The sequence below is a fragment of the Dermacentor andersoni genome, chromosome 2 (assembly GCF_023375885.2).
Source record: "Dermacentor andersoni chromosome 2, qqDerAnde1_hic_scaffold, whole genome shotgun sequence".
NCBI lineage: Eukaryota > Metazoa > Arthropoda > Arachnida > Ixodida > Ixodidae > Dermacentor > Dermacentor andersoni.
This window is the reverse complement of record NC_092815.1, coordinates 84,322,542-84,345,772: the sequence shown is the minus strand read 5'-3', so window position 1 is coordinate 84,345,772 and position 23,231 is coordinate 84,322,542. Positions and strand designations below refer to the sequence as shown.

At 44.6% G+C, this 23,231-nt stretch overlaps 1 protein-coding gene across 1 annotated transcript in view; it reads left to right on the top strand.

The window, feature by feature from the left end:
* The window catches only part of LOC126541730 (tyrosine-protein kinase JAK2-like), a 56,252-nt gene that overhangs the window by 16,344 nt on the left and 16,677 nt on the right, over nt 1-23,231 (top strand). The window contains exons 8-18 of the mRNA XM_055077042.2: nt 2,981-3,267; nt 4,182-4,420; nt 6,256-6,468; nt 9,189-9,310; nt 9,405-9,549; nt 11,702-11,858; nt 13,764-14,145; nt 15,698-15,806; nt 16,534-16,738; nt 20,789-20,910; nt 21,653-21,822. Coding sequence (XP_054933017.2) covers nt 2,981-3,267; nt 4,182-4,420; nt 6,256-6,468; nt 9,189-9,310; nt 9,405-9,549; nt 11,702-11,858; nt 13,764-14,145; nt 15,698-15,806; nt 16,534-16,738; nt 20,789-20,910; nt 21,653-21,822 — 2,151 coding nt within the window. The remainder of the gene's footprint in view (nt 1-2,980; nt 3,268-4,181; nt 4,421-6,255; nt 6,469-9,188; nt 9,311-9,404; nt 9,550-11,701; nt 11,859-13,763; nt 14,146-15,697; nt 15,807-16,533; nt 16,739-20,788; nt 20,911-21,652; nt 21,823-23,231) is intronic.

Sequence of the window (23,231 nt, the reverse complement as noted above, 5' to 3'; positions counted from 1 at the left end):
TCTAACCGATGAGACGATCGTGGTGACCATGCTTGCGTCGGATAGTAACTGTGACGGCCACGATGGCAGTGCTAACGTGGTAGGGCAAACTACCTCAACATTGTCCCTGCGGGAGGTCCAATAGATGATTCAGTCCCTCATGGGCTCGTTTTCGTGAGGAACCTTCCGCTTCACTATTTGGAGCACCTGGATGCCTTGGAGAAGGATGTTGGCAATCTTTGCGTAAATCAAGCAAGGCTGACAGACATGCGGTTTTCTCGTACAAGCCAGTGGGAAGTTCGTGGCGAGATGTTTGTGGTGATCACGTCCCATCATTTACTCTGGATTTCTCAAGCCGGGATGCTGCCGCGGCAACCTTCCCGCATGTTGTAAAAGGCGCCTTTTGGGGCCAGCAAAGAGATGCCTCGGCGGAGCTTGTATTTCGCTTGCCGCCTGTGATCCCTCTTTGCAATTGTTATAGCAGTGCCATTCATGAACGCTGACAGCCGTGGCTTATTAACAACACGTGATCGGAGCGCACAGGAAGCAAAGCTAAATGGTTTTTCAACGAATCAACACAATCAGAAGCCAGATGGAGGTAGGTGGTGGGGAGGACAGCTGCCTTTCCCACCATTATAGTTTTCTCAGAACAGCTACGCCATCCCACAAATCGATTTCTTTTTTTAATGCAACCCGGTTATAAGAATTATCGGTTATAAAAATGGAATTTTCATCGCACTTGAATATTGTTGTACAGTAAAAGCTCGTTAATTTGAATTCCACGGTATGCTACAAATATTCTAATTATACGAAATTCAAACTAACGAAAGTCAGAAAAAAAATCACTCGGCTAGGGCATGTATATAGTCCGATGTGGTGTGAGCACGTGCACACACACGCTACGTCACATTGGCGGGAACATCTATACTTCGAAGCACTGGTGCAGCCAACGTAACCGGATGCAGCCAACATGGTCCGACATGCCCGACGTCGAGATTGCTCTTACTCCATCCACGTGTTCATTGCGACGAGGTATGGATTACTTCATATAGCTATACGAAGTAAGGATAGTAGTTTTATTGGCCATATAAATTTGTAAACATAGAATTACTAAGTAAATTAACAAGTACAGTGTCACGTGTGCACAGGTAAACATGAACACATCTCGCGTGATGACCGTGGAAACTTGCTGAAAAATGCTGGCGTGAGGAATCGTGGCAGTAGCAACGAGCAAATTGACTTTTGTACAGCTCTCGTTTCAACGTGAACGAAACATAAAAAGCACATCACATACAAAGTTGCCGGCACTATGCGCACTCTGCAAACATCGCAAAGCGCTTTGAAGATGAGGCCCTTGCGGGCGTGCGCTTTAGCCACATTGGAGATCACTTTCATGATACGGTGCCCGCATGGCCGCGCCGTAAGCAGCAGCCGCCGGAGAAGAACATCCCCCCTCCCCTCTTTCTCCCTCCCTTTGCCTCACCCCCGTGCCTCGCGCTCGACAGGAGAGGGCACGCATCCACTCCGCCTTCCTCGCTCGCGCACGCAAGATTGAGCTGCGTTTGCCGGCTCACCCTTGCACGCTTTCACTCACACATACAGCATACGGCGCACGGTGATGATTGTATCGCCCATGAGCTTTATGTGGAACCTCATGAGAAAGAAGTGACCTGCAACATAAACATTGGCCATGCCTGGCCAGGTGCAAATGCGTCGCTCTTCAGTCATGTTTAAACAAAGGGTCGCAGATGAAAAAAGCAAAGCTGCGTGGCCCGTGCAGCGTTGCCAGCCACGCCAACGTGCCTAGCACTCTCTCCATCCATGATGTCACAGAGTTCGAATTATTAGTGGCGGTGTGGACTTCAGTATGAATTAACGGGATGTGTTACATATTGCTTTCAATACATTGCTGGACGCACTGTAGTGGCTACTTCGAATTATCCGAAATTTCGTGTTCTGAATTAACGAGCTTTTACTGTAAGTAGGTTCGACTGTATTCCAATGGGCGAAAACATCCAGTAATTCAAAGGCACAAGCATTTACAATGGTTAATTTGAACATACTGCACTCTGACATACTTTACAATGTCGAGTCTAAACTGTGATGTCCTGATAGAAAGGTTGTTGGAGACAGTGCATCACGTCCGATTCTCCACAACAACATGGACCCTAAATACAAGGACACGAAGGCAAAACCCAGTACCTCATTCTCCTTATCTTTTGCAAGTGACGATGCCGCAACAGAAGAGAGCACACCAACATGATTATGATCAGTGGCAATGACTTCATCATCTTTGCAAGAGATGACACGTTAAGAACGCAGGCCGAAGAACGTAAACGTAGCGCCGATCTCTCTGTAGACGAAGGAAAAAGCATGCGAGCACACAGAGGGAAGCAGTGGCGGTGGCCTAGTCAGGCCTCGGCAACTGTGCCGTGGCATTTAATGTGGCAGTAAGGGGGCTTAAGTGGCAGATCAAGCTGAAGTGAAACCAAATCCGCTTCCCTCCCGCCCCTCCTCGCAACTGCGCTCCCCTCATCCTGCCTTTCAACTTCCTCGTGACTCCCTCAGCTTCGATGATCTCCACGTGCGTGAGCCTTTGTGCCAGCCCAGTGCCAGCTTAGCCCATTCCCTGAACTTTCGTTTAATGCCATTATCGGGAAGCGAACATTGGCCAGCGTGGGCAGTTTCATGGTCCTCGCTCGCTGTGTGCTTTTGTGCCGTTATATTTCACAACTCGCACCGTTTGTGCATCGTGTTATGCTGCAGGAGCACTTCAAGAACAAGTCCTCCTTTTAACTCGGAACAAATTTTCGGGCTCCTTCGAGTTCGCATTATCAAGATTCGACTGTATCTTACAGTTTCAACCCATAGACTTAGGTTGCAAAAAAATAAATAAAAAAGAAAGCATTATTTTCGCAGTTTCAGTTCAATAATTTCGTTTCTCTCTACTTGTAAATACAGTGCACTTCGATAGTGCTAACATCATTGCTTTTCATCATAGAGCCAAGTTTGCCTACCAGAAGCTGCAGGAGAAAGGAGGGCATGAAGCAGGCTGGTACCTGATTCGGCAGAGCTCGTCTGTCTACCGGGAGTATCGACTGGATTTTCTGGGAAAGAATGCGGCACCTGAGACCCTGCGCATTGTACAGCTCAAGGATGGGCGCTTTGCACTGGATGAATCTGCACCGGAAGATGGCATTTATCCAACACTCGCAAAGCTGATCAGTGAGGCTATTCGCCCGACCCTTGATGTAGAGCTGGGATACTGTGTGCCTCCGTCTGAATATGGTGAGAAAAACGTGCATCTCCTCACTGACTCTGTTTAACACTTGGACTTGCCTCGCTTAACTTCTAACCTCGAAACCTCTCTCCTGTGAACGTGTTTCTCTGTAAGGCTTTCCTTTATATATGTCACTTGGGCCTTTCACCATCCTAATCATGGATTAACAATAGTCATGACTTTCTGGTGCTCCTTGAAGACTGTTACCATTGAGTGAGGCCTTCTTTTTACTCATACTATATACAAAAAAAACAACACAATATCTGCCAGCTGTTTTCTGCAGATAATTTATGTTTCTCTGTGCACAATTCTGTTGTGCGAATTGCCCTTCCTCATTTATGAGATTGTAGATTCATACCTTGTCCCTATGGGGGTTACCTTAGTAATCTGGGCAGCTTTATTGCACACTGCTATTCCATACAGAACACTTTTTGTTTTTGTTTTTGGCAATAAAAGACAGGTGAGGTTAGCCAAAGTCAATTTAATTCAAATTGAGCATGTACATCCAGCGATTTCTGGTGCTTATTCTTTGAATAGGCCAGAGTTGAAAAGTCTTGCTCGAAGGCTCACGTTGTGTTAAAAGAAACAGGATGTCAACATTTCGGTTGTGTAAGAAGCATTTAAATGGGGTATGAGTCAGCTTAGGCATTGATTTTAGCATCTGCGAAACAAGAACAGTGCCCATGAGACGAGTACATTTGGGAACTCCTGACATCTGAAATAGGCCTGAGGCTCCCAGCCTCCCTGCCACTATGAGAACATCCTCATAATGATAACGTTGCAGCTGCCAGCTTCACTTGTGCCACTTAAGATCATCTAAACTTTGTAAACTACTAGTATCCCGTATATCCTCATTTGGAGAGTCTTGAAACATCCACTTATTGCGATGATACTTAAGTTAATCTTTCTTTCCTCTTTGCAGACAAAACGCAGCTACTTTTGTGCCGCCCACCATCTCTCGACGTGGAAAAGTCTGCTCTGAAGCGAGAGCCTCGCGAATGCATCCACTCAGGGGCACTGGTCTTCACAGAGAATCGCAAAGACGAGCTGCCGGGCAAGTTCACCGTGGTGCGGCGGGCGTTTCTGCACCGGGAACGCAACCAGTACCGAGAGGTTGCTGTCAAAGCTCTGAAACCCCACCTTGAAGATAGCCATCTCAAGGTGGGTGAAACTTCCAGCTAGTTTTTAGTTGCCAACTGGGCACCTTGATGTTTTGGCGAACAGGACAGAAATTTTCAGTGCCTTGACATCCCAAATGATTAGTCAAATTTTGCCCAACATGTATGGATGAAATCAGAAATATCAATGGAACCAGCACCATTGATGGTAATAGCTTGTCACATGGTGTAAAATGAAAATGTTGAGCAGAGTTTTCACTTGAGCTTGTTGGTTGTTCATCGTTATAGGGGTTGAACAGTGCAGAAATCTGATGAAGTCGAAGAAAGGCACAGAGAAGACGCATACAGTGCTGTGTGTGTCTTCTTAATGCCTCTCTTCATCTATTTTTCCCCTGCACTGTTCCCTTGTAACAACAAAAATGTGTTAACATTGCAGAATGTTCTCATATTAGTGAAATATTGATGGACACAAAAATAGGCAGAATTACCTGAAAACTGTGGTGCACAAACAAACAAGGACAAATAAGGGTAAAATGGTTACAACTGCTGATGAGGATCTTTGTTCCCATTCGCTTGTGCGTTGTCTTCAGGCCACCTGCCGTGGTTGCTCAGTGGCTATGGTGTTGGGCTGCTGAGCAAGAGGTCGCGGGATCGAATCCCGGCCATGGTGGCCGCATTTCGGTGGGGGTGAAATGCGAAAACACCCATGTACTTTGATTTAGGTGCACGTTAAAGAACCCCAGGTGGTCGAAATTTCCGGAGTCCTCCACTACGGCGTGCCTCATAATCAGAAAGTGGGTTTGGCACGTAAAACCCCATAATTTTTTTTTGTCTTCAGGCCATGTCTTCAGGCCAAGGCTGCGCTTCAGCCTTCAGAAAACTATGCCTGCTGAGACACAAACTTAAGAAAGCCCCACCTAACGTTAAAATGCTATGCTACATCTCCCTAATTAGACTTAAGCTCGAATATGCTTGCATAGTTTGGGATCCATACACAAAAACTAATATCAATAGCCTTGAGAGAATTCAGAGAAAAGCGGTCAGATTTATATTTAACAAATTTTCCAGATGTGATTCCCCCACCGAACTTATGAAAATTAACAACCTTGAACCACTCGAACTTGGAAGAAAAAAACAGAGACTTGAATTCCTTAAGCTACTTCACACTAACAATTTATCCCTTGACCCATCTGAACATTTATCGCAGTTATCGACCAGAACTACACGCCACCGCAGACATGATGCATTAACCCCTTACTTTGCAAGGACAAACACATATAAGTTTTCTTTTTTTCCTCGAACTGTAACCGAATGGAATTGTATAAATTGAATCTACTTCCTAATCTTGTTTTTCATTGTTCTGTTTGTTTTGTCAATCTGATTTTCTTTGTATGTACCATATGTCGCCCTCCCTGCTTGGACCACGTGTCCGCAGTATTCAATAAATAAATAAATAAAATGTATACCCGATTGCTATTTTGATTATGTAGTTTCATTGGCAAAATTGTTTTTTCAATGATTATATCATTGCAAACACCTTTATTCTAGTGGACTAGTATAACATGGCCACTTGTTACAAAAAGAGTTTGCCATGCTCTGCTTGAACACAGCGTCACAGCATGTCAGTACCAGTGCTGGTATTTTGGTTTATGTTTCCAGTATAATAGTGATATGTCACTAGCAGCATAGCTAAATGTAAATGTTCACCAACCCCGCTGCTGCCTGTATTTTGCCAGCAAAGTCAATTTTCTGGCAACTCTTTTGGGCTGGCAAAGTGCCCTTTTACATTGTCTTTTTATGTGGCAGAGTAGTAGATTGTTTTTTACAATGGAGCGTATATGAACACACCAGCTGCCATTCCTTTGTCCCTGTGCACAGGAGTTCATGGTGCAGTGTGACCGGATGCTGTTCTGGCAATGTGAAGCCATTGTGAACTCCCTCGGCATGGTGCACTCGGGCAGTTTTGGCCTGGTGTGCGAGTTCCTGCCTCTGGGCTCCCTGGATGCCTATCTGCGTCAGCACAGGTCGCAACTTCAAGCCGTTGACTTGGTTGAAGCGGCGAAGGGGCTTGCCCGTGCCCTCTGGTACTTGGTGAGCTATGGATTTACCACCTTACTAAAAGGCACGGCTTGCCAATAAGGTTATGTAATTTCCCGCTCCTTGTGTCTTTCTCAAAGTTGCCCAGTGGCCCTGACCTAATCACCAGTTGGTAACCATCAGCATTGTTAGTGGGAGGTCATCCACCGTGGTAGCTGTGTTGTGTGGCGGTGGCATTTCTGCTCCTGTGCGTGACGTTTAATTTCCAGCCACGGTGGCTGCATTTCAATGGGGGCGGAATGCAGAAACGCTTGTGCACTTGTATTTAGGTGGACATTAAAGAAACCTAGGTGACTAAATTAATTGGAAGCCCAACACTATGGTCTGTCTCACAGCCTGTGTGTTCCTTTGGTATCAATGTCCTGTGCTGTGGTGCAGTGTTGGTCGAATGGTGTTTAGGCTGCCAGCTTTCACTGCAGTAAAACGTTGTTAACACTTTCCTGCCTGCGAGAAAAGCACCAGTTGTCGGGTAGTATAATAGCACACAGATTTTTTTTTTCCTATCACTGGGCATGTTTGATACTAAAGTGTATAGTATCAAATTGAAGTAGAATAAATTTTCTTTTAATGCTAATATTATTCCAAAACAACATGTTTATTAAAAAGCATTTGACAAAAAAAAAAAGAAATATCCACGCAGAAGTTTTGTAGAAAGAAGAAGATATCTAAATATGTCATTGTTGCTTTGAACAGAAAACTCTTTAAAAATTTTTCAGAATAGATACATTTTCAACACAAGAAAGCTGTGCAATATTCCAGTAAAAATAATCTTTCTACGTAACAAATTTTGTGGGATATAAAAGGAAACATTAACCCTAGTGACTAGCCTTAGCACAATGCCTAGGTCAACTCCCAGCCGTCTTTTCTAGCGAAACTTGTCTCGCTGCTTGGCAGCTAGCAAATGATCCCGAACGAAGGTTTTTAACACCCTGCAGATAAGAAACGAAACCTTTAGAACACGCAGACTATCTTTATATCGGCACATGCCAGCTTTGAAGCAGTTTAGCGAAGAAAGCAAAACTCTGTTCGGAAATCTGGCAAACGGAAGTTATCTTCCGTGTCAGTGCTGCTTTCAGAGTCCAAAAGATCTTATGTAAATTCATTTGAATGGGTAGAAATGCAGCATTTCAGTGGCTAAGATGCCGATGCTATTTTGTAAACTACTGTATAGACTCGTGTAAGGACTGCACTCTTTTTTCCACAATTTTGATAAGATGTTGCCCTTACGCGGTACCAGACCTTTTGGTCAAAATGGTGCTGGTGCAGCCGGCGACTTGTGCACACTGCGGACCCCTGGATGTACCATCGACTCAGAGGTGAACGTGCTGCTCTCGCCGTCTAGTAGCGGCTTGCGGAAGTACACAACGCACAAAAATTCACTGATGTGCACGTGACGCATCGGCGTAGTGAACACTATTGCTTCCTTCAAAATTTTTTTGTGGTCGTTACACGGGTGCGACCTATATGGTATATATGGTACAAGTGGTCATCGCGCTGGCCATGCTCTTCTCTGGATGCGCTGTGAAATTCTGCACGTGCCAGAAGAAGAATTCCGAAAAACGAAACTGACTAAATAGTTGCTAAATAACCCGTTAGCTGCCATTAGTTGTCCAAGAGTGCTCGGAAAGCGGCAAACTATGAGTTTGCAACCATTAATAATGGTCTATTGATGGGAATAGGTGCAAACAGGAAAGTGTTAATGTTGAGCTGCCTTGAAGTGTAATCCAGACTTGGGTGTGTAGTCTCGTTTCATTCCCACTGTTATCACTGATACTAATGCATATTATCTTGTACATGCTACGGTTCTTATGCTTTTTGCCTGCTTTCCTTTCAGGTATGCAAAAACAAATTTTGCTTTACTTTTAGCCCCATCAGTCCTGGTGATCATTTGTCTTCCTTGCATTGCACTGTTAAGAGCAGCAAACTGCTCATCTGTCTAGATGTTTGACAGTGTTGATGTACAAGACACGACACAATGAAAATAGCATTTGGATAGAGCCAATTCCTGCATACTATTGCAAAGCTAGGTCATCCTGCAGCTACTTGCCCCCTTCATCACTGTCAAGCATGCATGTCACAAAAGGAGTGCATTCACCTGCAGTCAGACAAAAACTGCAATGAATACTGGCATCCCGTTTTTGGATAGATTTGCAAGGTCGACGAGACTGGTTTTGTTGTTCCATCTTATGGAAATTGATAGCTAGGGACATTCTTTCTTGTGGCAGTCATTGGTCATCAGCGTCCCTGCTGTGTCTGACTCTGGTGCTGCTGTGATCCCTTTGGTGCATCAGCAAGTGGCACAATCATGCATGTGCCTGTTGTCTATTCTACTACTACTTCAATGTGTCTTGCATGCCAAACTACTGACAAAGTTTCAGTAGTGGCAATGTTAACATACGCACTGATAGAGATCTCACAAGGACGAGGTGGTTCTACTGGTAGTGTGTCTTTCACCAAAGATACTTATATAGTTGGCTTTGTTTATTCTTCAAGTGCTTGCCAGTCTAATAAATTGCATTTCAGGCCTTTTGCCCTCATTAGAACTTTATCTCATCTGCAAATGCGTGAAGTTGTAAACAGTTTGTAGGCATCTCACTGAGAGCGTTGCCACATCCTATACTAGAAGGTTTCGGTGGAATTATTTCAAGAACATTGTGTCCTTATTGTGTACATAATGCTTCTTCTTTCTTTCTTTTATTCGACATTCTTCCTAGGAAGAGCAAGGCTGTGTCCATGGCAAGATCAGGTGCCGAAATATTCTCGTCTCTCAGCACGAGGCCAATGCATTCTATGTCAAGCTTTCTGACCCAGGACTGCTTGTCTACGTGAATGAGGAGTAAGCTGGGCTTGTGCTTGATCTGGGTTTCTGGTTACAGTAGTGGTTCTTTGGCTGCAGGGTGAAGGCTTATCCTCGGTCGTTCTTTTTGCAGCATACATTGGATCCCACCCGAGTTCTACAACAACCTTAACATGGCTAAATCGTCCATCAAGGCTGATACTTGGGCCTTTGGAACAACCCTGTGGGAGATATTCAGTTATGGGGAGCCACCAATGGCAGGAGTCCCTATCACAGAGGTGATGTGGCATTTTGTTAGTGTTCGCTGTTGTGATGCTGTCAAACATTTTTGGAGATATGGTTCACTGTTCAACAGTTTCAATGCTTTTCAGCAGATGTTCATTTATGAATGCTAGTGTTGTATGTCCAGTTACAGTACAACTGGAAAACTAATATTTTCACTATACAATTGATTCACTTGCCCTTCACGCTGGCTCATTGGCCGTAGCAGTTTGCTGCTTAGCATGAAGTCGAGGGTTCAATTCCTGATCGTCATGGTCACATTCTGACGGAGGCAGAATGCAGAAAAAAAAAAATGCTTGTGCATTTAGATTTAAGTGCATCATAAATATCACCAGGGGGTTAAAATTAATCTGGAGCCCCCCCCCCCCCCCCTCCCCTCCTGTACAGCTTGTATCATAGTCCTTGTGTGTTTGCGACATTGAACACCACAATGTGACTTAATTTCATCCTAACTCGCTCATTTGCCAGAAAGACAGACTACCTAAGTGTCACCACAAGTGGTAGCCACTAGGCATTGTTGTCATTCACAAATGGTTGCTGGAACACTTTTTATGGCAACTCCCGTCTGGAGTAATCTGTCATCATTGAAGCATGTTGGTTTAACTCACTTTTATTGCGACAGCAATTACATGGGCCTCCAGCCACATTTATGTCGCTGCCGTGAGGTTCCGCATGTGTGAAAGCATGTGAGGGTGAGCCGGCAAATGCGGTTCAATCTCGCGTGCACGAGCGAGGAACGCGGCCCTGATGTGTGCGCTCTCCTGTGGCGCGCGAGGCAAGGGGGGTCAGGCGAGGGAGGAGGGGCGTTCTTATCCGGTCTCAGTGTCCTCCTCGCCCGTCACTCCGTACAGAGTGGAGACAACTGTGGCGTCTACTACGGCCGCCGTAGTAGACGCCTAATTACGGACGCCTAATTACGGATGCCGTAGTAAACGCGTTTCCGGCACTCTTGTGTCTTAAAAGCAATCTGCAACATGGCCAAAGTGCCTGCCCGCACGGGCCTCATCTTCAAAGCGATATGCGATGTTTGCAGAGTGCGTATAGTGCCAGTAGCTTTGTATGCGCTGTGCTTTTTTGATCTATGTGTGGGGCTTTGGCACCAAACCATCAAAGATAACTCAAGACGTTGTTGAAAACCATGGATTTAGGTACCCTTACGCGAACATTGTTCAATCTCCATTAGTATTAATGCATCGCATGGCAGTATTGTGTTCATGTCAACTGTAAAAGATGCTTCGACATATTGCTTCTTCGGATTTTGGATCCTGTTCTTGCTTTTCCCAAGTTGTAGTGATTTATTGATTGAATGAAAAGTTAAAAAACATGCTAGAAATTGCTTTTTTTTTGTCAGACAGCATTTAGCAATATTGCTAGTGTTCTTCAGTCTTAAATGTCTGTGCCCCTACCAATCACTACTGTCATAACTTCCAGATAACAGTTTTGTTTTAGTACCATGATGCTGACGGGACACTTAGTGAAGCTAGAAAGACCGATTGAAAGTGGTGTTTTATATTTTTGATCTGACAAAAGCATTAGACCTAATGGGCTTTATGAACAGCAACTTTAGCGTAAGTACCCAGATGAAAATTTGCAACTGGGGTTGCTACTGGTTCCAGTTCAATTATTTTATTCAGTACTAGCTGGCCTGTTCATGCCAGACTGAGAGCAGTAGCTGCCAGTGAACTGGCCACAGGCCTTGAAATATTTGTTTATTGCGAGGTATGCACAATGATGTCTAGTGTGTAAACTTCTATATGTATCTCTACATGCCTTTCTAGTTGTGACCAGTAGCTATCTACTGGAACCAATTTAAAACTAGCTCAATTTCAGTTGAAGACCAGTAGCCTTCTACTGGTACTAGTTCAAACCATTAGCATACCAGTTTGTTGCAACTGGGACTACTGCAGAGTAGATTATCCCAGTGTAAAGCACTTGAAGACCAGTGGCAGAATTTTCACCTGGGACTAGATAATGAAATGCAAGAACACCATCGAGGTGCATGAAATGTGCATGTTTCTTTTATATTTAATAATAATTTTTTTAAGTGAATGAAATCAAGGTGTATATAGAAGTCTGTAGGGCATACTTGAGAAAAATGTTCTAAATGCTAATTTTCATGTAGGGTCATAATCATTGCTTCAATTCTAGGCAACAAGGAGGTATAAGGAAGGGGAGAGATTGCCAATTCCAGTTGACACACATGAGGGGATCCGGCTGCTGCTGCAAGAGTGCTGGTCGTTGGACCCGGACAGTCGGCCGCAGCCACAGACCGTCATGCGAGACATCAATCAAATATTTTATGAGGGTAACCACACCTCCTCACTTTTTTTTTTCCTGACAATCGCAGCTGTGGATGAAAGCATGGAGCAAGAAACATAGCCTCCCTCTGACATCCGTGTAAGCAAGCAGTGAAATAACACCACACAAAGGAAAGCATCGAGAGCAAGTTGTTCATAATTAGCATAATGTGGCACATTTTAGTTGATGCTAAAAAGAAGGTTGGGCAAGCCATGTAATATGTAGGGTAGATAGCTGGTGGTCAATCAAGAGAATTGGCAACTAGGGAAAGAAATGCAATAGTGAATGACAGAGGCTTGTGTTTGAATTAGGAAATTCGCAAGCAATAGGATGGATTGGCTGATGCAAGACAGCAGTATAGTTGGAAATCTCGGGCAGAGACACTTGCCCTGCTGTGAACATAAGAGGAAAAGGAGGAGATGATTAAGATTATATAGTGGTGTTAATTGCATGCTTTATCAGTAGCAGTGAGGTAGTGGTAGTGGAGCAGTGGTCCTTCCAGCTGAAGCATTATGGTTGGTTAGTTGCCTGTAGTGTCATGTGATATTCATCATTGGCTGAAGAGCTGAGCTTCTCATCGCCAGTGGTCTTATCAAGGACCATAGATTTGTCGAGGCTGCATTGGCGACCACATGGAACATATAATTCAACACATTTTCTGTGTAGCATCTGGTGTACGCCTGAAGGTGGCGCTATTCTATTGGCCAAAATGCATACTGTTATGTATCTGCTTCCCCCATTAACTATAAAACACATCTTCACAATATTTACTGCTTGTTGCCCAGGGTAAGATGAACAAGCCAGATCACCAGCGTAGTTGGATGCCAGATTGTGCCATGCAGAAAGTGTGTTGAAAATATGGTCCATAATATGCTCCATTTGGTTGCTTCTTTAGCCCTTGCTAACTCCAGCACTCACTAAGCCTTTGTTGTACTAAGGTGAGCAGACAGACAACCGATAACACTTAGATGAACAGTGTTCCCAGAGCCACTAGTTATTGCCAATGCAGAGGAAGTTTTTCTATGGAGAGTGGGAGCGGCACCCTTTGCTATATACCTGGGTTGTATGCAGGCAGGGAAAGTCTGAAAAAAAAAAAACAAGAAAGAAAAAAGGGAAGAATGGAAGATGAAGTCTTTACAAGTGTTTTCTTGACACTGTCATATTTATTAAGCCTGACGGCCCCTGCCAATTTCAGTGCAGTAGCCCATTTTATGGCTTGACCGATGGGCAAGCTAGGTTATTCCACAACTGCACAACAGTCCACATTAGCTGCAGGTTTTCAGGAAGAGACACTGCTTAGGGGTGCAAGTGGACAAAAGTACCAAAGTCCATAATGCATCATGTTGCTTCTTTCTCTCAGTTATTTAGAAGAGCATAACATCTGACCGAATATGTGTTACTTTCAACCATGTTGCACATTGGGCATTTGTTATGTCACAAATTTAATTTTTGATTATGGTACTATGGCTGCATTTTGATTTTCAGATGCATTGCAAGTATATGTTGTGACCCTGCCAGAAATCTAAGAAAACAAAGTGCCATAAACTGTCTCAGGGCTCACTGTTGCACTGCATTGCATACTATATGTCTCTACTTGCAATATGAGCAAGACAAAAGTTTGCAGGAAGATGAGGACTTGAAAGTGATCAACTGCTGTCGAATAAGAGATATCTCAGGCTGGAGCTAACATTTCAGCATGAGAACTCATCTCCGTGAGGGCGCCCTGATAAAGACAAGCCCCTTTGTAGAAACGTTAGCTCCACCCTCTCATTCGTCAGTGCTGATCACTTGCAACAATGAGAATTTATGTAAAAAACGAAACTATCTTGCTTTCCTGAAATGCTTGTGCTCACTGTTAATGAGAGATTTCTGTAATTTGATGTGGTCCTTTCTCTTCTTTTTATTGCCCCAGTGTACAACTCTAGGAGAAGTCATTCGTACGCCTCGGTCTACCCTCAAGCCTCTTCACCAACTGGGCTGTCTGCAGACCCAGCAAGTCCTATGCTGGGGAAAACAACATCACCGTCTTTTGCGTCCGTGGAGACAAATCGGAGACTAGAAACTATTAGGCAGCACCATGCCCCCATCGGATTGTCTGCCACCTCAGCGAATGAGGCTCTTTCACAAAGGCGCGGATTCAAGTGGGGCAAGAATCCTTTCCGATTGCACTCATCGGAAGTTAGCTATGACAACCTTTCGAGCTGCTCTACATCAACAGTTCAGTCAGAGGTGACGCTCCAGTCGGACATAGGAACATGCATTGATGTGGAGAGCTTGGTCAGCTTGGAGGAGAAGTAAGTTGTCAAATATCACTTCTTTAGGGGTGTGCGAATACTCAAATATCACCGCATCCAATTGAATAGTGAAAATTTTAATAATTTGATTCGCAAATTTAGTATCTACTATTTGTTTTTTTTTAAAATATTGTATATGTTCTGTGTGGAGACGTGCGCAGTGTCACATGTGTGCATTATGGAGCGTCTTTGTCATCACTGAAATACGACTCGATCATGTGCAGAGCAGTGATTGAGTCATGGGATGCACAACCCTTTCGTCTGTCACAAAGATCGGCGTGACATTAACCCACCTGTCTTAAAGCTGGGATAGCTCTAGTGTATTTTGGAGAAAAACTGCAAAGCACAGCTTTCTATGCAAGAAATAAAAGATTGCTGCAAAACACAGGTCCTCTATTAAACTGAGAACCTCATTGGTATTCAGGTCAACAGAACGTCATAATTAATTAGTTTCAGAGGAAAAAAGCAGTTGCTTGAACAGCAATTCTATTGATAAAAGAAGATATTTCCTGGACCTTAATACACTAGAACTGGGCTGTAATCAGTGATGGCATACTAATTTCGTGCTTGCTTTCTGTGCAATATATAAAGGATTGCCTTAAAGCACAGGTCCACTACTAAACTGACAGCCTCATTGGCAACAGAACGTCACTAATTTATTAGTTTTAGAGGAAAAAAATGCAGTTGGTTGAACAGAAATTCTATTTATAAATAAAAAAATTCCGACCTTCATATACTAGAACAGAGCTGTAATCAGTGCTGGTGTACTAATTTGGGGTTCGCTTAAGTAAATACTGTATATCTTGGTTTTTATGTACCTAAGTCACTGATATCCTGCTGCTTTCTTGTTATGCAATGCTAGGAGGCTCCCGAGAATGTGCGGCGGCACTGTATTTTCTTCCCCAAAGCTTTCCAGCATTAATTTTTGTGAAAAATGTTTTGATATTTGACATCCGATTTGATACTTGTTTTTTTTTCTTTTTCTTGATGCGATTCAATATTAGATTCGAAATCTACTATTCAGTATTTGCATACCCCTGCAGTTTGTTATTTTTGCTTTTAGTTTTTGAATCTGTTGTTAAATTAACAGCAGTTGTTTTGCAGCCCATTATCCGGGATGACAAAGCTGTGATCACAATCAGAGTTCAAGATGTAAATTTTTTTCTTAGTACCTTTGTCCTTTGATAGCCTCTGTATGTTTTGAGGCATTGGGCAGTATTTGTGTGTATGAGTCAACCATATTACATCATAGTGAGTGTACAGGGAGCAAAATATTGAGTGTAAAATAAAGTTGAGTATATTGAACTGATCTCTTGATAATGTTCGCATAGTTTTGGCAGGGAACTGTTACTCACTCCGTACATAGTTCACTCATGTGTAACCAAAGTGCACAAAATCAAGAAGGGAGAGAGAGGTAGAGAAGTCTTTTTAGCTGTACAGTGGACGACTATAACAGGCAAAAGAATTTGCTCGTACTGTAGCCACTGTGCTGTAGATTTGCAATAGCACCTCTTATTTTGTGCCACTGCCCCTGCTCTTTTCCCACGTTCAGTGCAGACAACGTCATTTCATTTGGCAACACATCGCCCCTGGTAGAAGAGTCTGGTTCACCGTGGGTCATTGACAGTCAGCAGCTGATAAAAGGGAAGCCACTTGGCCAGGTAAGTCAGGCAGGCTTAATGAGAAAGTGGAGCATCAACTTTCTCAACAAGCGCACACACTTCATTGTGCTGATGGTGTGTAAGCGTGATCTCTTGGTGTCGGAAGTTTACCGGGACACAGTTAGCGGAAAAATTGAATTTCTGTGAAGGGCAGATGCGCAGCCATATTCGTTACCAATGTGGGACCAACACGGCACTCTGCAGTGCTAGCAAGCTGGATGCCAGAATATTCATGCAGCCCTCTTGTAAAGTTTTCATTAATGGTGCATAGCATATAAAATACAGACAAACCATGTTCACCTAGTTCTCTGGGGAACGTAGGTTGGCTTTGTGGTAGGTGCGTAGCTCTGTTGTAGGATAACGTCTTTATAATGGGGTTATGCTGATGTTTCAGGCTAAATTGAATATGAATAGGATAGTCATGGAACTGAATCAAGTGCAGATATGTATGGGATATCTTTCTGATACTTTTTTAATAAATTTTGATGGGCAAACACTTTTGTGCAGGCTTTTCAGATAAAGTGACACAGGAGAATTATCATTGCATAATTTTGAGTAACATTTGAAGTGTGGTTTCAAATGTATTTTGACACACTCTCTTGAGCTGGTTATTTCACAAATGCATACACACATACACAAAGGAGGTCTCACATTATATTAATGCAAATGAGGTGCATATTGTGCTGCTAATTGAATCCATGATGTGGCCAACAACTTTTGTGCGCAGGGCTTTTTCGGTGAGGTGTATGCAGCTTCCCTCAAGAAATGGGCCGGCCTACAAGAGGAGATGGTGGCTGTCAAGTGCATGCGCAAGACATCCTTGCTCGAGTCCTTTCAGACCGAGTCTGGCCTGCGGGACCTGCAGCGAGAAATTGAGATCATGAAGAGCCTCAGGCACCCCAACATTGTCGAAATCAAGGGCCTTGTTGAAGGTATGTGCAATGCTTTGCCTAGGTATGTTGAGCATGTGCTAGGCCAGGATAGTGTAACAATTCTATGCCAGTGCGATTCCTTTTCATGCTTCATCAGCAGTCAGAGTGGCATTCTGCCTGCATTATCAAAAGAATCAGCTGGGCATGAACAGTAAATGATAAGAGTGGCATAGAATAGAGCGGAAGGTATCGCCACATTGTACCGGCCTTGGTTTTTTCTTTTTTTTTATTCTGTGTGCTGGTTTCACTCCTTTTCTCATGCCAGACACTTCAGGCACTCGACAGCAGATGAGATACTGCGTCTGTTTACTTCACGTTCACTAGCATATTTCTGTTGCAGTTGCATGAACTGGAATCTGAAATCGGTTGATGGTAGTCAGATGGTAGTCGGTAGTGGTAGGCAGTGTCGTGACGCAATGAGTTGTATGCGAAAGTGACGTATGGTAAAGCGACGTCCCAGTCGCAGTGATCATCGCAAACGTACATGGCCAGCATTTCTGTCAGTGTGCGGCTGAGTCGCTCAGTGAGGCCGTTCGTTTGAGGGTGGTACGCGGTAGCAAAGTGGTGTTCTGTAGAACAGGAGCGGAGCAGATCATCGAGGACCTTCGATAGAAAGTAGCGACTGCGATCCGTGAGTAACTGGCAAGGGGCGCCGTGGTGCAGGATGACGTCGCATAGTAAGAAGTCGGAGACATCTGTAGCGCAGCTGGTTGGTATCGCTCGTGCGATGGCATATCTGGTGGCATAATCTGTTGCTACAGCAATCCATTTGTTTCCTTTGATGGAAATTGTAAAGGGGCCAAGGAGGTCGAGGCCCACACAGAAGAAGGGCTCTGTAGGGATATCAATTGGTTGAAGCAAACCAGCAGGAGGCATAGCAGGCGTCTTCTGGCACTGACACAGGTCGCAAGAAGCGACATGACGGCACACAGGGCGATAAAGGCCGGGCCAGAAGAAGCGCCGCCGCAGGCGGTAGTAAGTACGAGTGATGCCCAGATGTCCAGCAGTAGGAGCGTCGTGGAGTTGCTGGAGCACGGCCAGTCGAAGGTGCTTGGAAACGACTAGGAGGAGCTCCGGGCCATCAGGACTAACGCTACGATGGTATAAAATTCCATCACGCAAGGTGAACATCCGGATGGACGGGTCATTGGGCGAGGAGCTTAGGCGTTCCACAAGTGTTCAAAGAACAGGATCTTGGCGTTGTTCGTTGCCGAAATGGAGGAACCCGAAGGGGGACAGAATACTGATGTCCGAGTCTGCATCGATATTGTCCAGTTGATGCAAGGGATTGCGGGACAGGCAGTCAGCGTCTGTATGCAGGCGCCCTGACTTATACATAATAGAATATGTATAGTCTTGTAGACGCAATGCTCAACGTACAAGTCATCCAGTTGGGTCCTTCAAAGAGGAGAGCCAGTAGACTGCCTGATAATCGGTTACGATGCAGAAGCTCCAAGTGAAAAGGTACGCTCGAAATTTCGCGACCGCCTATATGAGCGCAAGACATTCCCTCTCAGTAAGGGAGTAATTTTGCTCGGACGTGGAAAGAAGGTGGCTGGCATAAGCGATGGCACGGTCTTGGCCCTGTTGATGCCGAGCGAGGACAGCGCCGATGCCATGACCACTCACGTCAGTTCTTACTTCAGTGGGTGCAGAAGGGTCAAAGTGTGACAGAATCAGGGAAGTTGTAAGCCGCTCAATCAGGGTAGAGAAGGGTTTCTCCTGCAGTGGTCCCCAAGAGAAAGAGACATGTTTTTTAAGAAGGTCAGTGAGAGGGTGAGCGATGTCAGCAAATTTTTTCCCAAATCGCCGGAAATAAGACCATAAGTTCAGAAAACTACGGACATGTCTACGTTTGTTGAACAAGGTACAGGAAAATTTCGCATGGCGTGAGCTTTCTGTGGATCAGGTTGGATTCTGGCGGCATTTATGAGATGGCCGAGCATGTTAATTTCACGGCAACCAAAATGGCACTGGGAGGAGTTTAGCTGAAGGCCAGCCCTGCGAAACACGGAGAGTATGGTCATGAGGCGCCACAGGAAGCTCTCAAAGTTCGGCGAAAACACAATCACATCGTCGAGGTAACAGAGGCATGTAACCACTTCAAGCTGTGCAAAGAGAGTCCATCATTCGCTCGAATGTAGCTGGCGCATTGCATAATCTAAAGGGCATGACATTAAATTGGTACAGATCATCTAATGTGACAAAGGCGGTTTTCTCGCGGTCCGTGGAGACAGCCTTGCAAACTCAGCAGAACATAAACAGTGTGAAGCACAAGTTGTTGCATCGGCAGGAAGCGTACAACTGTACAACACCTGCGGAGCAGTCAATTTGGGCAGAGTGTTTCGAAAGGAAGTCGAGGCCGAGAATTAGGTCGTGCGGACAGTGCTCAAGGACGATAAATAAAACAAAGGTATAATGGCCCCCAATGGTCGCACGTGCTGTGCACATTCCAAGAACAAGTGAAGTACTCCCATCGGCGACTCGCACAGTGCACGGTACGGCAGGCGTCAGAACCTTTTTGAGCCTTCAGCGGAGAGCAGCGTTCATAACTGAAAGCTTCACTCCTGTGTCAACAAGTGATGTAACAGGAACGCCATCAACTTCAATGTCCAGTAGGTTTCCACACGTAGGCAGGGTCAACAGAGGATTTGTGGGCCGGGTCGGAGTTGCAGCTTCACCTCCGGGAGCTGCACCGCCTAGTTTCCCGAACTGAAGCAACCGGTTGCAGACGGGGACGAAAAGCGGTGAACGAGAGGCGAGCGGGACCTACGACCTTGCGGTGACAGGGAGCGGCTGTATCTTTGTTGGAGCACTGTTGGCATAGATGTTCCTAGTCGGCGTATAGGGCGAGAAAGTATGAATGTCTGGCACTTAGCGGTAGTGACTCGGAGACGACCACTGAGGAGGTGACGACCAGTGGTTGCGGCAATGACGGGCGACGTGTCCAATACCAGAACAATTAAAACAGATGGGTCTATCATCCACTGTGTGCCAGGCAGCTGGGTTGCGACGGAGTGGCAGAAAGCTTTGCGTGTGGGAGCGAGTGGCCGGAGAAATCTGGTAGGTGTTTGTATGGCGGACCGAGCAGAGAGATGGAAAGCCCAAACTTGCTATTTCCTCCTGAACGACCGCTTTTATAAGGGATATAGCAGGCACGCTATCCTGACAGTCGGAATGAACTGGAGCCGGGGCCAAAGCTCACGGCGAACAATGCGCGTTATATCATTCGGTCCCGTCGGCTGAACGAACTACAGCGGGTCTTCGCAAGATGTCGCGGCGGTATTGGGCAATCTGTCAAAAGTTTGAGTGATGCGGCGGCCCTTCACTTGTTCGAAGCGCCGGTACTCCTTTATAATTGCATCCGCAGTGGCACAATTCTTACACATTAGGAGATTTAAGGCATCGTCTGCAATACCTTTTAGTATGTGACCAATCTTGTCTGCCTCGGTCATGTTGTTATCAGCCTTGTGACAGAGGGCCAGCACATACTGTATGTACACGACATAGGATTCTGTGGACATCTCAACGCGGCATGCAAGTTCTTTTTTTGCTGTCAGCTGACGACCGACAGGTCTGACAAACAGGTCTCGCATTTTGTCTTTGCAGACATCCCAGCTCGTTAGCTCAGCTTCCTGTGTATCGTACCATTGCTTCGCAGTTCCTCTCAGATAAAATATGAGGTTTGCTAGCATCATTGTTGGATCTCACCTGTTGTCGCATACTCACTCATACATCATAAGCCAGTCCTCGACGTCGGCGTTGTCCGTGCCACAAAATGTCCCCATGTCCTGCGGATGGATGACCGTTAGGATGACCGGGGTATTCTATAATAGTCCACCTTGTGGACTGTCCATTTCGGCCACTGTTGATGTTCCGGTTTGAATGGAGCTGTGCGAGCAAGGAGACGAGCGGCCCCAGCCAATCAGCGGTGGTTGAAATGGACAGTCCACTAGGTGGACTCTTACAGAATACCCCCCTTTGCTTCAAATCAAATTTGTCTGATTGCTTTTGATTTGTATGTTTGTGTGTTTTGGTTTCTTCATTCAGAGCCTGAGATGATGCTGGTCATGGAGTTTCTGGAGATGGGCTCTCTGTTGACGTACCTGCAGACGTACCGAGAGAAGGTGACTCATCCTCAGCTCATAAAGTACAGTGAGGACATTGCTAATGTGAGTCACTCCTTTATTCTCTCCTTAATTTCACAGGTTTTCCTTTGCCATCATTTTGTGAAGGCTTGCATATCATCTACTTTATATGCAGTAGTATTGCACTGTATTCTTTATTCAGGTTAGTACCAGTGCAAAATTAGCCAAGAATCTTGATCTCAATCAGGAATTCACACCCTGACTTTATGCTAGGATGAAGATTGTGTGCAAATTTTGCCTTGATGTGGCTTCATAGCAACGTGCACAGTGCCAACAGGCCATCAAAATTCGCAGGAGACCTTTTTCTGGCCCATCAGAGGCACCAATTTTGTGTTCTTTTTTTGCAGCAATGTGATATAGATATTCTTTTCCCTGCTAATATCTGTGTGTATGCTTAACAAGGTACAACTTCTTTTTTTTTTATGTATAGTATATGTGTGCGACGCTAACAAATTGGAATTCTGTGACACTTATAAATACCTTGCTTGATTCGTCACTGCTGAAAAGCTTGCGAATGCCTAATATATTAGTAATTTCACTACAAGTATTTGGGTGGGCACAATTCTAGAGACGCGGACAAACACTAAGGCACATCGAAAATGACACATCCACGTCCTTCATGCTGTGCCCACCCAAATATATACAATCAGCTAGCTCGTGTCTACACTTCAATTCACTGCAAGTATTTAGTGCAGTGTTTCCTGAAGACTGTGCCGCTACTTACAGACTCTTAAAGAATGATGTTTCTCACACTGCTTCTAAACAGGGTATGGAGTACCTGGAGGAGAAGCACATTGTGCACCGGGATTTGGCTGCACGGAACATCCTGGTGGCTTCTAAAGATCAGGTCAAGATCAGTGATTTCGGCCTTGCCCAGTTCACGGTCAACCACTACTACTATATCCGTACTCAGAACCGCAAGCTTCCAATGAAATGGTACGATAGCCTCCTAGTGAACTGCTCCTGTACTCCATTTTATAGACAGCAGGCAGCGCTGTGAAAGCTATGCAAGTAGTGTAGTCATAGATGTCTCATTTCGCGCATTTTGCAATGCAATTGCTTTTTATCTGCGACTCTTTTTACAGAATAACTGCGTCATATATAGTAGTATGTACTACAACTACACCGTCTAGATGTAAGATTACACCAAATCATGTATTTGTGGCCCTTTCTGCTGAAATATTTCAAATTTGTATCCACATTATTTTAGCAGGAAAATATTGATTGATAATGAAAGAAAAATATGGCCAATCTTCCCCTTCTTGAATTTGACGTCTGAACAGCAGCATGAATGAAGTCCGTGCAGTGTTATAAATTTTACTACATTTTCACATATTTTCACCATTTTTATGCTACGGTGATTACAAAGTTGCCGGGCTGTTCTTTGTGTACTTTCAAATGCAGTGCACAATTTTTTTGTTGCGGAACCTTTAGCCCTTCCCATGGCATTTTTTTTCTTTCAGAAGACGGCCAAATTTTGTATTGTTTCATAGCTGATTCATTGCAAACAGCTTTTGTTATTGAAATATCAGTAGTTTGTTATCTTTTATTTTCTGTTATCAATTTCTTTTTTTTTTTTAGGTAGCTTTGAGCAGCAGGTAAGCATGGCCAAAGAAGAAGTTTACATGCAGCTTGGCATTTGTTAGAAAAGAAGTCAGACATGCTTGTGTTGCCCTTCATGCATTGTGCCATTCCTTGTGCTTCGAGGAAAGGAAATTGCAGAGGTGCAGGGGGCACAGTACTTCTGTTTATCCATGTCCATGCGAGAGAGGCTACCAGTGACTTAAACTCTAGTCACTAAAGCTTGCCAAATCTACTTTTTCACTTATGTGCTGTCAGAAATAAGTTGAAGCTCCAAAAGAGAGTCACTAGAGCTTGCCAAGTCTACTTTTTCACTTATGCGTTGTCAGAAATAAGTTGAAACTATAAAAGAGAGTGACTAGAGCCTGCCAAGTGTACTTTTTCGCTTAGATGCTGTCAAAACTAAGTTGAAGCTCCAAACGAGAGTCACTAGAGCTTGCCAAGTCTACTTTTTCACTTAGGTCCTGTCAGAACTAAGTTGAAGCTCCAAACGAGAATCACTAGCACTTGCCAAGTCAACTTCTTTACTTGAGGTGCAAAAGAAATGCAAAAACACCCTGTGCCTGGAAGTTAGAAAGATGGTTGTCGCCACTGCTGCTAGAGATTTGCACTGCTGCACTTAAAACCTAGGGGAGCCAGATTTTCTCTGTGTTTCTGCCTGTCGTGACCACAAAAAAAGAGCAGTTTTCTGCAAAGCTTGCATGATCTAGTAGTGTAGCATTTATAGCGACATGAATAAACAGCTGCCACTCATCTGTGGCACT